The sequence below is a fragment of the Populus nigra genome, chromosome 1 (genome assembly GCF_951802175.1).
Source record: "Populus nigra chromosome 1, ddPopNigr1.1, whole genome shotgun sequence".
Lineage (NCBI taxonomy): Eukaryota > Viridiplantae > Streptophyta > Magnoliopsida > Malpighiales > Salicaceae > Populus > Populus nigra.
The window spans coordinates 1,270,066-1,285,475 of NC_084852.1; the positions used below are offsets into that span (position 1 = coordinate 1,270,066).

At 32.5% G+C, this 15,410-nt stretch overlaps 1 protein-coding gene and 1 long non-coding RNA gene across 4 annotated transcripts; one reads left to right on the top strand and one right to left on the bottom strand.

Moving 5' to 3' along the window:
• Nucleotides 1–1,582: 1,582 nt before the first annotated feature.
• LOC133701343 (transcription factor bHLH52) lies at nucleotides 1,583–2,571 on the top strand. The gene is made up of 2 exons (XM_062125233.1): nucleotides 1,583–2,272; nucleotides 2,365–2,571. Exons 1-2 carry the CDS (start codon nucleotides 1,583–1,585, stop codon nucleotides 2,569–2,571), a joined length of 897 nt encoding a protein of 298 aa, XP_061981217.1.
• Nucleotides 2,572–7,297: 4,726 nt separating this feature from the next.
• LOC133701350 (uncharacterized) lies at nucleotides 7,298–10,572 on the bottom strand. Of its 3 annotated transcripts, none has more exons than XR_009843555.1 (3): nucleotides 10,353–10,572; nucleotides 8,354–9,524; nucleotides 7,298–7,814 (listed from the first exon to the last, which is right to left on the bottom strand). It is a non-coding gene; the product is annotated as an uncharacterized LOC133701350 (long non-coding RNA). The 3 variants fall into 3 exon arrangements; XR_009843552.1 differs by having other exon boundaries at nucleotides 7,932–9,524; XR_009843551.1 differs by having other exon boundaries at nucleotides 7,298–9,524.
• Between the last annotated feature and the right edge of the window lie 4,838 nt (nucleotides 10,573–15,410).

Below are 15,410 nucleotides of genomic sequence, written 5' to 3' on the forward strand. Positions count from 1 at the left end.
ATCCACTTTCACACCTTCAATAAGACATTAATATACCCTCAATTGGCAATTTTGTTTACTATTTTGCTAATTATATTTAAATTAATATTTATTCATATTATCCAATTTAGGTTTAACATGAAAAATGTTCGCTAATAAAAAAGAAAAAAAAATTATCAACCACTACTAAAAAAAAAAACTCATTCAACAATTAAAAAATTATTATGGCGACACGAAAACAAATAATTAAAAATAACTTGACAATTTTTTCATCAAAATCAAGAGAAAAACACCTAATATTAACATTAATCATTCTTAGCAATAAAAAATGGAAAATAATCTGTTAAAACAAAGCAAAATAAAAGCAAGAGTAACTGCAAGGTTAATTAATTATGAAGCAGTAATATACATATATAGTAGCCGCCATGCAACGTAACGGTTTATAGAGAATTAATGGGAAATCCTAGCTGCCAAATAAACAAGAAAAAACCACCTGAAGTATAGTTTAGAGCGGGTAATACGTGAGATTCGTCCCTATATTCTTCTTAATATTTTAATATTGTCCTTGTACCAAATTATTTCTTAATTTAACCCCTAGCCACCATCCTCTGTCAATAATATAGTCTCTGATCATGACCCTGTTGGAAATTCAGTCCACATTTCCTAATAAGTTCTTGTAAGTTCTTGTCAATGGTCGACCCAGTCACAAATCGACATCTTTTAGTGTTAATAATTACGGGTTGTATTTCTTGATATTTATACTCTACTCGTTGTTCATTAGGTAAAGGCTAACCCAATTGCGAAGAATCGACGTGGTTTGGTGTTACTGATGGAGAATGGTGTATAGGGATGATATTAAGAAATAATTTAGCGCAAGGATGATATTGACAAAGAGACAAGAATACAAGGACAAATCTAATGTATTTTCCAAATTAAGGCTCCCCAATTATTAGGAGTTGGTTACTCTATCTTTAAGCCCATAATCCCCTCATTAATCTCCTACAAAAACTCTAACTCCCCACTTCCCCACCTCTCCCCCTCTCTGTCACATAACCATAATATTTAGCGAAGTCTTTTTCTCTTTCAAGCTGTTAGTCTGTGTTAAGTGTGCTTAGTTTGATAAGGTTGGTTAGTGAGTGACTTCAGGTCTTCTTGAATTCAAAGGGACAATATCTATGGTATCTCTCTTTCTTTATCTCTCTATGTCTTACGGATTTCTTTTCATAGTATCTTGCATTTGTCTTGTCTCATGATTGTATAATATTCACTTTGGTCCTTTTAGTTGTCCTTCTTGCTTCTTGCTTCTTGCCTAACTCTTCAGCTTCTGTTCTTCTGTTTTCTTGCTCAAAATGGGACATGAACTCGAGACCTCCGAAGCAGAGGGGGGCATAGATCGATGTCCTAGTCGAGCTATAGGCTCATTTGCCTATTTGTCTTCATCTCCGAGCTATTTGTTGGATTGTTGTTTTATTGCTTGCACTAGCTAGCAGTACTTGAACTTAATGTTTGTGTTGATTGATGAAGTTAATGACAATTAGTACATATAATGAACAAATTTTGATGGAAGTTTCTGATCTTTTTTCTTTTCTAGATTCTATCCTCCATGGCTCTGAGCTTCTGTTCAAACCTGGGATCATCACTTCAGCATCACAGCCTTCCAGAGTTAACCGCCTATCCACAAGGCAGCGTAGAGATAGGAAATCATGAGCTCTTTGGTTGTAATGACAACCTGATGTTGTCAGATTCTTTCATCAACCCTTTGTATGAGGTTGAGGATCAGCTATTTTACTCAGATAGCTACACCAATCTCCTCCCATTCTTCTCTTCTCCTTCAGATAACACAAGCTCTCTCTCCCCCGAAATCTCTCCTCTTGAAGATTTCGAGTCCTACGCATGCCCGAAACGCCAAAAACTCTACACAGACCATTTCAACACAAAATTTGCAACAAGTTTCTTTGAAGGATATGTGCCGAATCCCAATCCAGGACCCCCAGAATTCTTGCCAGAAATCCCAGTTCCAGATCCTAAGTTTCAGGTTCCAACAACCTTCAATGTTGGGAGGACTGAGAGTCTGATGGATTCAAAGAAACCAAGCACAGGAGTCAGCTTGTCTGCGCAGAGCATCGCTGCGCGTGAGAGGAGAAGGAAGATTACTGAGAAGACACAGCAGCTTGGAAAGCTGATTCCTGGTGGAAATAAGATGAATACTGCTTCAATGTTCCAAGCTGCTTCCAAGTATGTCAAGTTCTTGCAGGCTCAAATTGGAATTCTTGAACTCACGGGGACTGCTCAGGTAATTAAAACTTTCGTGTTCCTCATAAATTTTTGGTGGCTAAAATGTTCTGTCTTTTCATAACCTATGTGTTCATTCAACAAATGTTACAGGAAAACAGAGAGGCAATGCATACTCAAGAACTTCAAACTCTTGTAACGTCTCCAACAATTCAAGAGAAGTTGTACTCGGAGCAAAAGTGCTTGGTTCCAAGAGATTTTGTTCAAACCATTGCCAATGACTGTGAGATCCAAGCAAAACCTTTGAATATCGTAGAGGAGATCGATCAAGAGTTTCTGGGGGAGCAATTTCTTGGATAGTTAGTAGCAGAAATATGATGTTTATATCCAAGTAGAGTCTGTTGTTGTTTACCTTGTTTTTTAAAAAAAATATGGCCTAATTATCCTCAATTTACTTGCTAATTAACAACTTTCCTTCTTGTAATGTTAGCAATAGGAGCTGATTGTCCATCTTCATTTTAGTTTTAGGTGGTCCTAATTTCTTGTAAATTTCTTGCTTTCAAGAAAATAATTAATTGATTTCCTTCTTTTATTTTATGAGTTTTCCTTCTGATTGCAAGATGTTGATAAAATATTGAGGTTAACGATAGATCACAATTATAAATAAACAAGTTGTGTGTATATGATAAATGTGTAGAAAAAAGCTGGAAATCACCAGCTAGGAAGCAATGAAGTTATTCAAGGAAATGAAGTTTCTTTATGTGCAACCTAATCAGACTAATTTGAGTCATTATTTTAAAACTTAGAATAGCATGACTCAGTTGAGTACTTGGGATAAAATCTACTTGAGATCTATATTAATTCGAGTTAAAAAAAAAACTTGATTGACTTGATTGTATTTGTTGGAAATGAAGTTTTGTAAATTTTTTTTTTAATTTTATTTTTCAATATTAAATTGATTGGAAATTGAATTTTTTATTTTTTTTATTTGTTTTCTATAGAGTTATTTCGATATTGTGACATAAGTTACGAGTTTAGTAGGTTAATATTTGTTGACTTGGGTATGGTTTTTTTTTTTTGTTTCTTTTAATTTAATATCTTTATTTTCTTTTTAATTTTATCTTTCAACATTAAGTTGATTAAAAATTGACCTTTATAATTTATATTGATTTGTTTACTATAAGATTATCATGGTCTCATAACTTGAATCGTATATTTGACAAGTTAACTTAGATCAATTCAATATATTACAATCTTATTATTTGAAAAAAAAATTCAATATGTCATCGTATCAATATTTTTTTAGAAAAAATATCCAATAGTCATCACATTTTCAGTTTATGATTAAAAAAAATTATTAGAAAATATATTAAAAACACTTGGATAATTTTTTTTATATTAAAAAAAATGATCCCACACTTAGACACCGTTTGGGAACGCGGCTGCGGCCGCGTTCCCAAAAAATTTGAAAATTTTTTATTTTTTTTTTTTGCTAAAATTTAATATGGTTTGTACGTTTTGGATCGTTTTGATGTGCTGATGTCAAAAATAATTTTTAAAAAATAAAAAAACATCGTTGGCATGCATTTTGGCACGAAAAGTTATTTGAAAAGCACCCGCAACTACACTGCCAAACACGCTCTTAGGATAACACAAAGCAATATTCTAATTACAACTAATTAAATTATATAGAGAAATCAGATTTAATAAACTCTATATATGTAAATAATGTCAATATCATACAAAACATTCGATAATGGCTCAGATTCAAAAGGAATGTTATGCTACAAATATCCTCCTCAAGTTTAGTTTTTTAGGTAAGCGGACTGTTTCTCTTGGAAGCTTGGATTTCAAGATAGAAGAGTGGACAACAGGTTCTGAGGTCTGCAGGATTCAACAGGTTCTGAGGAATTTCAGAAATTGCTGCATCAAACTCCCAACAGGAATAGTTTCTCTTGGTTTTGGAACCTGACACCCACTTTGGAGTTTTCTTATTTTTTTTAATATGGTATTTTTTGCCATTAATAAGTGTTTTTTAATATTTAAGTTAAAGTTCCAGTTGGGGGTTAAGTAACTCAACCTACTTGACTGAGTTAATCTAAAATAATTTCATTTTAATTTTTTTAAAGGCAGTTGCCTATCATTTCTTCATTGGGAACCCAAAAATCAATTGATGACAAAGTCCCGAATGCCTTCAGTCCTTCTCTATATAAACCTATGACCTCCCCAAGCACTCTTCACCAACCTACATTGCCTCAATATAGCAAGGTTTGACAGGAGTCAAAGACATAGCCATGAAGAACATCTTCTTCTCCATGCTTTTCCTACTTTAAAACATTTGATGATAAGAAGGCTATATTTGCAAATGCTTGAAAGCTTCCGGAGGCTCTTTGGGTGTGAAAGACCAGTTCTTGAGCAAGATTCCTAGAGCTTGCAACATCAAAGTTGGATTCCCTGTCTACAAGCGTCAACTGTGATGCGTAAGTATACTGTTGTTACATTATAAGGTGTTGATGTCCATTGATCTTGCCTCAAAGCTTCAAGGAAACGAGGTTGCAGGATCCACTAAATGACCATGAGGCTGTTTCTGGTTGAGGAATTGTCTTAAATTACATCATGCTAAATAAGACAGTTTAGGCAACGCCATATGAGGTCCTTGTCAGACACTCTTTTGGTCTGAACAATCATGTAATTTGGTGTTGATTTTAATGGATCAGTTTACTATTTCATCACTTCTTTGCAGTTTGAATCTCTTATTATCCCGAACATTTAGCGGCTAAATGCTTTTATGAAATTGTTTTGGCACTTTCACTATCCTTTTCAGGACAACAGCGGAGGCAAAACCCTGTTTTTAATTAAAGAGTATAGACTAAATCTTTCCCCATAAAAACCATCACCCGGACAGATATTCTCTATCAACCAAAGCTACTAGCTGCATTTGCAATACAGAACAAGAGTTAACATCTTGTAGCCTGAATTTGAAAATGTTCCTAACCTAAACTAGTATTAGATGGTCAGCACTGTAGAAAACAGAGCATGTATAACATCCCAGAAAAACAACTTGATTTAATAATCGGATAAAAAATTATATCTGAAAGCCCGTCTAACATGTTCAAACTTCTTTTGCTACTCCACCTTGTTCATTTGAACCCGTATGTACTAAATGTTCCATGCCAGTAAAGAAATTCCTAGCCCTCTTAGGCAAAAAGAACAAAAAATTGCCGTTGTCTCTGCTCTTTGCATTATTAATGATGATTAAGAGCTTCTGTATTGAGTTCTCTGAAATGGCCTTCCTACAGAGTTATGTATCCGCCGTGCTTATTTGCAAAAGGGATGGCATATTCAATGCTATAGCTCTATTTGAAATTTGAATTTAACTTGGAAGATAAACTTCTCAACATGAATTAACTAGTAAATGTTTGTTTTTGTGTTAAATATTTTTAGTTTTTTTTCTTTAAATTATTTTTTTTAATGATTTTGGATTATTTTTATGTAATGATATTAAAAATAAATTTTTAAAAAAATATAATTGTTTTAGCAGATTAATAATTTTGGATTTTTTTACTATATATATATATATATATATATCCTCTGTCATCTTTTTAAGATTGTGGTCCTGGGTATATAGTAAGCAAGCATCAAGAGTGAAGCTTTAGCAGATAAAGTTTTAGGGATATGTATACATATAATTTAATTAATTAATTACTGGAATTTACATATGAAGAGTTTTTGACGAACATTTTGGAAAATTATTACACATGTGACTAACCTGGTCTAGAACATATAGTTGTTTGTTTGATGAAAATTATGTGAAGTGTACTATTAAGGTGCTTGCATGGGTGAAACCAATATGAAGATAGATATACATCCCTGCCATGAAAGTCCTGCCAGGATCATCAATCCCAATGAATTTTAACCCGCAACATAATCAGAATTCATTGGAAAGCTCAAACTTTGACAAAATCCCAGTTCCCAAAGACAATATTTTTCCCTATGAATACCCATGAAGAACATTGTCCATCAACCAATACTAGTAGCTGCATTTGTAACATCCAAGAGTTTATTGGGAGTTACTTTGAACACTAGAAATCCATGAAGAACACTTTCTTTTATGTGATCTTCCTCCTCTCCTTCCTCTTTTTCCTTGCCAACATGAACGAGGCAGCTGTTCCATGCAGCCCTGTTGATGAAAAGGCAGCTGCCTGTGTAGGGTTTGCCACTGGAAAATCTCCTAAGCCAACTCCTGCTTGCTGCACTGGGCTGCAAGAGCTTGCCAAGACTTAAAACAGTTGATGATAAGAAGGCTATTTGCAAGTGTTTGAAGGCTGCCGGAGGCTCTTTGGGGGTGAAAGACCAGTTCTTGAGCAAGATTCCTGGAGCTTGCAACATTAAAGTTGGATTCCCCGTCTCTACAAGCGTCAACTGTGATGCGTAAGTATAATCTTGTTACATTATAGGTTCCGTTGATCATTCTCCTCACAGCTTAAGCACTAAAAGCAGGAGCACCTAATGAATTGCTCATGCTTTGAATTTGGTTTTGCAGGATTCACTAGATTTCTTACAATGAAGTTGAGCAGTCGTTGAAGAGTTTCTTAAGAGATGATGGGAATTTACTACTGGTTGAATAAAACAGTTGAAGGCAATGTATGTGGTCTTTTGCTAGACCCTACTTTGTACCTTAATAATCATGTGATTTGATACTATATTGGCTTTCTAAATCCAGTTTTCATGTTTTTCATTTCTTCCTCCTATTATCATCTTGTCATGTGCTAAACTTCGAATTTTGACGTATGGCAAGACATGCATTGCAGTGTTGTTCAAATATAGAAAAACCGAACTAAATATATGCAGGGTAGTGAAGAAAACAAGGTGAGTTGCGCCGCCTGCTATGCTTCATTTGTTCACGTTTTCTTGCAAGCACAATGTTCTGCTCTCTTCATATCCAGCTATCAGGCCCTAGGCCCTAAAGAGCAAGTCCATTGACTACCAAAATTGTCCATTTATCACTGACATAGACACCCATAACAAAAGGAGCTTTATGCAAACATCATGTGTATAATAAGCATGGCCTTATGGGAGCATCAAATTATCACCAAGAATGCTGGCATGTGCAGTCCTGCCAACAATTTGATTGCTTCGAAACCAAATGAAGCCTCGAATGATTAGCATTTCACAAGTGAAAAATTAAGTTACAAATAAGAAACCAAAAAATTAATCTTAGATTCTACCTTGCTCCTTGGGGTAGCATATTGTTCTTGATTAGGATTTACAAATTTGCTTCAGGGAGAACAAAAAAAGAAAATAAAATGGATCACCCTACTGCATCACTCAGTCATCAATTTATAATCAATCCACTACACTAAGCGACTACCACGGTATTTCCTGGCCATCACAGGCAAACAGTTTGCCATTATCTTGCCTTTTTGCATTATTAATGAAGCTTAAGAGTTTCTGCAATGCAAACTCTTTGGTGAAAAGCTTGCCTTCAGGAACATTTCTACGAAATGGCTTAGAGAGGTCTGTGTCCACTGTGCCAGGGTGCAGAAGGATGCCTATTATCGGATCCTTCTTTCATGCAAACTCTACCGACACGGTTTTTGTCGCTGCAATCAGCAAACAAAACAAATACTATCACAAGAGAAGTCAAATCATGAGGGCTTTAAGGTGCGTCATTTTAGTTTGGTATAAAACAATAACAAAAGCTAACAGCGATTGATTACCGCCCCAAACAGAGTTATGTGTAAACACACACCAAGATACCACGTTTCCACGCCACAGTCATAGTCATCCTCTTCATGTGTATTTGCATATTCTTAAGGGACTACCAATCAAAATCATTCTAAGACATGATTTAAGTGAGTGAGCTAGAAGATCAGAAACTTGAATCATATTAGTCAATGGAAAGTGGAGATGGGAAAGTGTACTGATTGCGTGTGTGCGTGTGCGTGTGCGTGTGAAAGTTTTAAGGTGGAAAATGTTTACTCGAAGGAAGTGGATGGACAAGATGAGGAAGGTGTCATCCAGTAAGGTTTCACAATTTTTGAAAATGAAGCAAATGACATCCAGAAAGCCTTCACAGAAGTAAATGCCATGCAGGGAATCTTTTAGAATCTTATTCAAAGACCACAGAAATTTGTCTCACAAAGTAATTATTTCTTCACTGATATTTCCTGCCTCACAAGGACTTGGCCAGAAAACTTCAGGACACCGAGCTTGTGCTTTGCATCGCCAATCTGTAGCATGTGCATTGGATGGTCAAAACAAAGAAAATGAGGTACCCCATATGCATGAGTAGTCTCACATTTTAGGCAATGGTACCCATGGCAGATTCCTTGCCAAGTTGCGCTCAAAAGAGTGTTGAGAGTTGACATATCGAATATTCCTTGCCGAGGTGAAAATAAACATAAGCCAACATAGATGTCAGTCACTAAAGTGATCATGATTCTTCTTGTCATACCCAATAGCCATACTAGCAAAAATGAAGCCATGAATCAAGAAAATCATGCCAAGGGAACTTTGGAGAGGAAATCATATGCTGATTTAAAGCAGACTTTGAAGATCGATATGAATGCCAGCCCCCTAGATGATTATCTTCATTTGAGCCAACCCTGGCACTTAAATTGGCAACCACGCAACATCCCTTTCAAGTCTCCTCCAGCCATCAGAAGAGGCCACATGTGCTGCAAATGGCAAACAGTGATATTATGCTATGTTGTGAATCATTACCTCCAAGAAGAAACAAAAGGGGCAATAACGAAACCCCTATTGCAACAACTTTATCTTTGCCTAGTATTACTAACATTATATTTGAACACATCTCTTCAGGGCTAACACTACTAAGAAATTTCTGTGTCTGCAATAATTATTTCTTCGATACTAATAACTACTATTACTAGTTATAAACAGCATAGGAAATGCTTGTGATTTTTCTTTTCTTTTTGTGCTATAGCTTTCCATTTATCCATGGATCGATTTAAAATGAAGGCTTCTTTCCTCTTATTAAGGAAAAGGTAAAAGGTATTCTTCCTGCATTTTGCTTCATGCTCACAATGTCCCTTCCTAGGGAGACATCCTCTACAATTTTTCAGGATATTGAAAGAAATGAAATCATGACTAATTTTGGTATTCAATACGCTTGATATTCCAGCATTCATAAATTGTTGATCTTAACCCACAAACAGCCACACCAAAAAAGAAAGCTTAAGGCGCTCAGCAAACTTATTTTTCAAATCAGTAATTCCCGTTGCCCCACTAGGATTTCAGCAAGCAGCAATAACATGCCCTTTGTCATTCTTTTCCAGAAGTTGTTTAACCTGCATCAGGCAGTACACAAGTCAATTTTTGCTCACAGACTCAACTGATTCCTCGCACTGATAAATTACAATCTAATGACGACATCAATTAACCCAAGCAGAAGAATAATAGGTTTTTGTCATTTATTTTCCCCAAAAGTCAGTTGGCATCAAGACCGATACTAAATCAACTTATTACAAAGTCCTTCTACCTTGGAAGAAAATTGAGGACAATTATATTCTTAAACGGAGTCTAAAATTCATATCCAATGGGATGCCAACAAGCAATCTGGCACAACAGCACCATAATCTAATCAGATTGTTCCTAAGAATTTTAGCACAACAATGCAACTAACTACAGCTGAGAAAGCAATGAAAACTGACATATGAAAATGTTTGGCATCCTTAAATGACTCCAAGGATGAATTAGTCCATAAAATCCATCTTTCGAAAACAAAAACCAAAAAAAAGGAAAGCCCTTTCGATGATTATCAAGGAAATGAACACCCTTTCAATGCAAAATGGAAAATAAAAGAAAAGAACCAAGCAGCTCTCTAGTAATTCATCAAGACCATGACAAGACAAGGGAAGAAAAACATTAGCCACCAATGTGATAGGTCTCAATCAACATACTTAATTAATCATACAGTTTCTTTAATTATGCTAATCAAGTAATCTAAGTTCAATCATCAAGAGCCAAATGCCAATCATCTAGCTTACACATTCTTCTCCAAATCTTTCTCCACAAAACAACACCAACCATTTTCGGCAAATGCAAGAAATTAACTAAAAGACAAGAACTTTGTATAAAACAAAAAAACAACTGAAGTGAAAACAAGAAAAGCTTACAAATTCAAGGCCAATTCATCTAGAAGTTCCTTGAACCACTGAGACTCCACATTCCCATTTAAGAGCAGAAGATGCAAAACCCCTTCTCATTGATCTGAAAGCCAATGGTGTGGCCATGAATTCTCGGCTGTTAAGAAGCCAAAGCTTCAATCTTTTTTAACTTAAGTTTTTTAGAACTGGAAACAAGACATCTGAACAGTTAAGTTAGATTAACTTGTAAGTTGTAGGGTGTGTCCCGATGTAGGAATGTTTATTTTTTAAAATATTTTTTATTTTAAAATAATTTTTTTTATTGTTTTAAAAAATATAATTTAAATAACATCATATAAAAATAAAATAAAAACATACATTGAAAAATAATTTTAAATAAATATAATACAAATTTTTACCATACGATATTTGAGTCTAATTTCCAAACGCTATTTTAATCGAGTATTAAAATAAAATTTTATTAATTAGTCCTAAATTTTTCATAAATTTTTCAATTGAGCTCTTTATCAATTTATTTTTTAATATTTTATACTATAAAACATTATTCCTTGGACAATTTTTATATAAAAGTTTATTAGAAATCGATGAAAAGACCCAATTGATAAAATTTTCAAACCTTTTGTACTTATTTGATAAAATATATTGCTTGGAGCAAAATTCAGAATTGTATAATAAATTAGGAGCTAATTTGAAGTTTCTCCTTGTATTATAGATAAACAAATGTAGATAGATAACAAGATAGATGAGTATTCATGAATGCAATTAAATTTGGGTAAACTTGTTGACATAAAAATTCAATTTAAGTTTAGTTTTAAAGTAAAATGAATAGAAATTGACTTAGATCATCTAATGATTGAACTCGAAATATAATTCACTTAGTAAAAATTCAAATTAATTTTTTAAAAAAATTAAAATAATATTTTTTAAAAAAAATAAAATATATTATTTTAAAGTAACTCTTATTAATTAAAATTAATTCTATTAATTATTGACTTGAATTTTTTACCGGGTTAGTAAGTACTCTTTTTTATACCGGGAAAATAAATGCTAATGATGCTTTTAAGAGCACAAAATGAAAAAAATTATAGATTCAGATATAGCATATTATAAAATAGGCCCCAGAATATTTCATCTACTAGAGCTTAATATAACAAGAGAAAATATATATATATATATATATATAAAGTGATTATTATTGAAATCACCAAAATTAATTTTATTTTTGAGACTAGATTTCTTTTATATAGCACTATAATGAAAGCTAAGTTAAAACCATAGTTATTAAACCTAGTCTGGAGGTTGACCCGGTCAAAGGATCGAGTCCCAAATTTCATTGATCAACTCAGAAAAATTAAAAAATATATATTAAAAATTTTAATATTTCATATGAAAAAATTATAAAAAAATCCATGTAAATATAGGCCGTACATATTATATATAATGAAGTTTAAAATCATATTTTAAAAAGTTTTTTATTCCACATTAAAAAATATTAAGCTTTTAAGTTGAAGTATTTGAACAAAAAAAAAATTTATCCCATATTGAAAAAACATAACTTTTTTCTTGGGAACACAGAGTATATATACTAATGGGTTTCAAATCCCACATTGAAAAAATATAACTTTTTTCTTTGAAATATAGAGTATATATACGAAAGTTCTTCAAATCTCACATTAAAAAGATATTATATTATCCTTTTAAGTTGAAGTATTTAAATTAAAAGGTTTTTTATCTTACATTGAAAAAACATAACTTTTTTCTTAGGAACATAGAATATATATACTAATGAGTTTCAAATCTCACATTGAAAAAACATAATTTTTTTCTTGAGAATATAAAGTATATATATGAAAGGACTTCAAATCTCATATTGAAAAGATATTATGTTATCCTTTTAAGTTAAAGTTTTTAAACCAAAAAGTTTTTTATCCCACATTAAAAAAACATAACTTTTTTTTCTTGAGAACATAGAGTATATATACTAATGGATTTCAAATCTTACATTTAAAAAAAAACACCGGGTCTCGTCCGGGTTCGTCCGGGTCACCCGGGTCATGGGTCGACCGGGTTTTGCCAGGTTGTTTCCCCGGCCGGTCTTTTATTAAACCTAGACCGGTCCAACCACCAGGTCGTCCGAGTCCTAAGTTGACTCGTCGAGCTATGTTTAATAACTAGGGTTGAAACCAAGGAACAATATTTTAATTCTTCTTACAAGAAACTAAAATAAAAACCGGAGATTAATAAGAAAACTTAAAGGAAATTAAAATTCTAAGAAGAAAATATAAGAGATATTTCATTGTTTATATGTTCGGTTCAAAGAGATTGTCTATTTAACGAATTAGATTGATCATCAAAGTAAAATAAGTATTTTTTTCTTAATTCAAGCAAATACTAAAATTCATTTAAGCAAGGAAGATAAAACATATTAAATTAATTGGAAAAAATTTCCTAACTAATTCTTAACATCAATCGAATTAAAGATTGAAAAGAAATTTTTATATTCGGTGAAGTAAGCTTGACAAACAAAAAACAATCAAGTATTCCAAGCTATCGTTAAAAAGCTTAATGATTTTTACTTGTCTTATTTTTTTAACCTAAAAGTTAAATTAAACAAATTCATTTATTTTTCTTTCTTCTTGATTCAAATCAACAATTACAGATTGAAAATTCACAAAAAGAAAAGCATGTCTACCGCATAAACCATTCAAAAAGCTTGAAAGAAAAACAGTAGCTTACGTACCAAATTTAAGTAAAACAAGTACTTGAATGCCTAGAAAAAAAAATTATAAATATCTTTTCTCACAATTCAAAACAATAATGGAACAAAATTCATCTAAAATGAAAGCCAAAGTTTAGTTTATAGCTGCTGAAAAATTGAAAAACAAAGAAGAAAAGAATGTTGCATCCCTCATATTTTAGTTGCCTCCCTCCCATTCCAGTTGTGTTTTGCTCTATTTATTCTTCTTTGGTTGCCGAATTTTCTTCAAGATTCTTAGGCTAATTAGAAGTCCTTGTGCTACTTAATTATTTTCTTTGTTTATGTTGAAAATAAACTCTGTTATTGTCATAACTCTATTATAATTCCAACTTTGCAGCAACTTAGATTTTATTTCTGACTTGGTTTCATACACTACCCAATCATCTCAGCTTTATCCTTTCATTCATGGCATGTTAGAAACTTCATCTGCATCTTTTTTTTATTCTAAAGCTTACCATTTCTATAATAGACTCTCATCTTTTATTGGGATACTCGACATCATATATCGTTAATGACATTCGTCTCATCAAAAAGCAAACCTAACATGCTACATTATTCATTGAAACTTTCATGATATGCAAAAAAATTCGAAACAATTTCAATAATAATCCCCCTCACACTTAGCTTGAACATTGTCCTCAATGTTTAAGTGATTAAAGAAAAATTACTAGTGAAGGAAAATTCCCTTGATTCTGTGTTGATGACATGCTGGGATTTTACTATTTTAGCATCCATTGCAGCAACTTTCATTCATTCAGAATGTTTTTTTGTTTTTGCCATATCCTGTTGGATTTGGCTGCTGCATTTGTTGTTGTGATGTCGTGTCTTGCTAAGAATTTGTATAGTATGACAGAGCAAGTAAATGGCGCGGGAACTAGGTGTAGGCATGGGTGCTAGTAGAGGAGATTTCATTGTTGGTAGCTACATAAAAGGCAAAGTAAGTAAGATATGATGTAAAAAGAAAGTAAAACAAAAACAGAGAATAAATTTCTTGTCTTTTGCATTTTTTATATTTTTTTTATGGATTGTTTTCACGTTGGGTTGCCTCCCTAAAATGCTTTTTTTTTTAATTGTCTTTGGCTAGACAGAGTTGTCTTCACTTAATGCATCCTCGTAGATTGGATCAACCATTTTAATCTTTTTCCCAGCAATGCCTTTAAAATTCTCAACAAAAGGATTAAATCTGTGACCATTTATCTTGAAAAACTTGTTAGTTTCAATACTTTGGATTTCAATAGCATCATGAGAAAAAACATTTAAAATAACAATCATAAACTCTAATATTTTTTTTATTAGGGTTTACTATCTTTTTTAACTTCAGCTTGACCATTAGTTTATGGGTGATAAGTTGTTGTTATTTGGTGATGTACTTTATATTTTTTTATTAGAGCTTCAATAGTTTTATTGCAAAAATGAGTGTCTTGATCACTAGAATCATTAGCACGGGTAGCATTTCTTTTTATCTATTTTGAAATATAATCAACAACAAGCAATATATAAATAAACCCAAAAGAACTAGGAAGAGGTCCCATAAAATCCATAGCCCACACATCAAAAGTTTCACAATACAACATGGGTGTTTGTAGCATCTCATGTCTATAGGACAAACCATCTATTTTTTGACATTGTTCGCAACTTTTACAAAATTTATAGACATATTTAATTTTTATCTCTATTTCTATTATCGTTTGCTTGAATAAAAATATTATTTTAATAAAAAAAAATTAGCAAACACAACCGAATAAATATCTCATATTGCAAGATTAAATATCTTAATTTACATTTATCTTTCAGTTTTTTTATTTTTATTTTTAGTTATTGTTTATGGTTTTTTTTCATTTATTACACACACATAACTCTCAATTTATTTGATTACATGTATGTATAAATTTTTTTATTTTCACTTACAAAATTTTAAATATAAAAATGTATTAAAAAACTTGTATAAATAATTTTTTTTATTTGAAAAACAAATATTTGACCCCCTTCCAGTGAGTTAATAAATCTCGAGGCTAACTTATTTCATCAGGAAGAGAGGTTATCTCTCTCAAAAAAAAAAAAAAGAGGGTATAGGGATTATCATTTGTCACCATTATTCCCCTAGATTGACAAGCTTTGGCCATCATTTGACCTTTGTTCTAATCATTGAAATTCAATGGTTGAAGCCACTCTCGTTCATTTTACTAAATGCATGCTTGTTTCTCGAGTCTAATAAAACAACAAAGCATGCCGAAAAAGAATGGCTCACCTACTCAAGTACACTCTGATTAAACTTGATGTGAAATTAAGCTATAATTGTTCGAGTAATT

Bases quoted from the DNA above. Each gene is read 5' to 3' on its own strand.
- LOC133701343 (XM_062125233.1), top strand. From the start codon at position 1,583: ATGGCTCTGAGCTTCTGTTCAAACCTGGGATCATCACTTCAGCATCAC. The intron at 2,273-2,364 runs GTAATTAAAACT...CAAATGTTACAG, and splicing joins AACTCACGGGGACTGCTCAG to GAAAACAGAGAGGCAATGCA.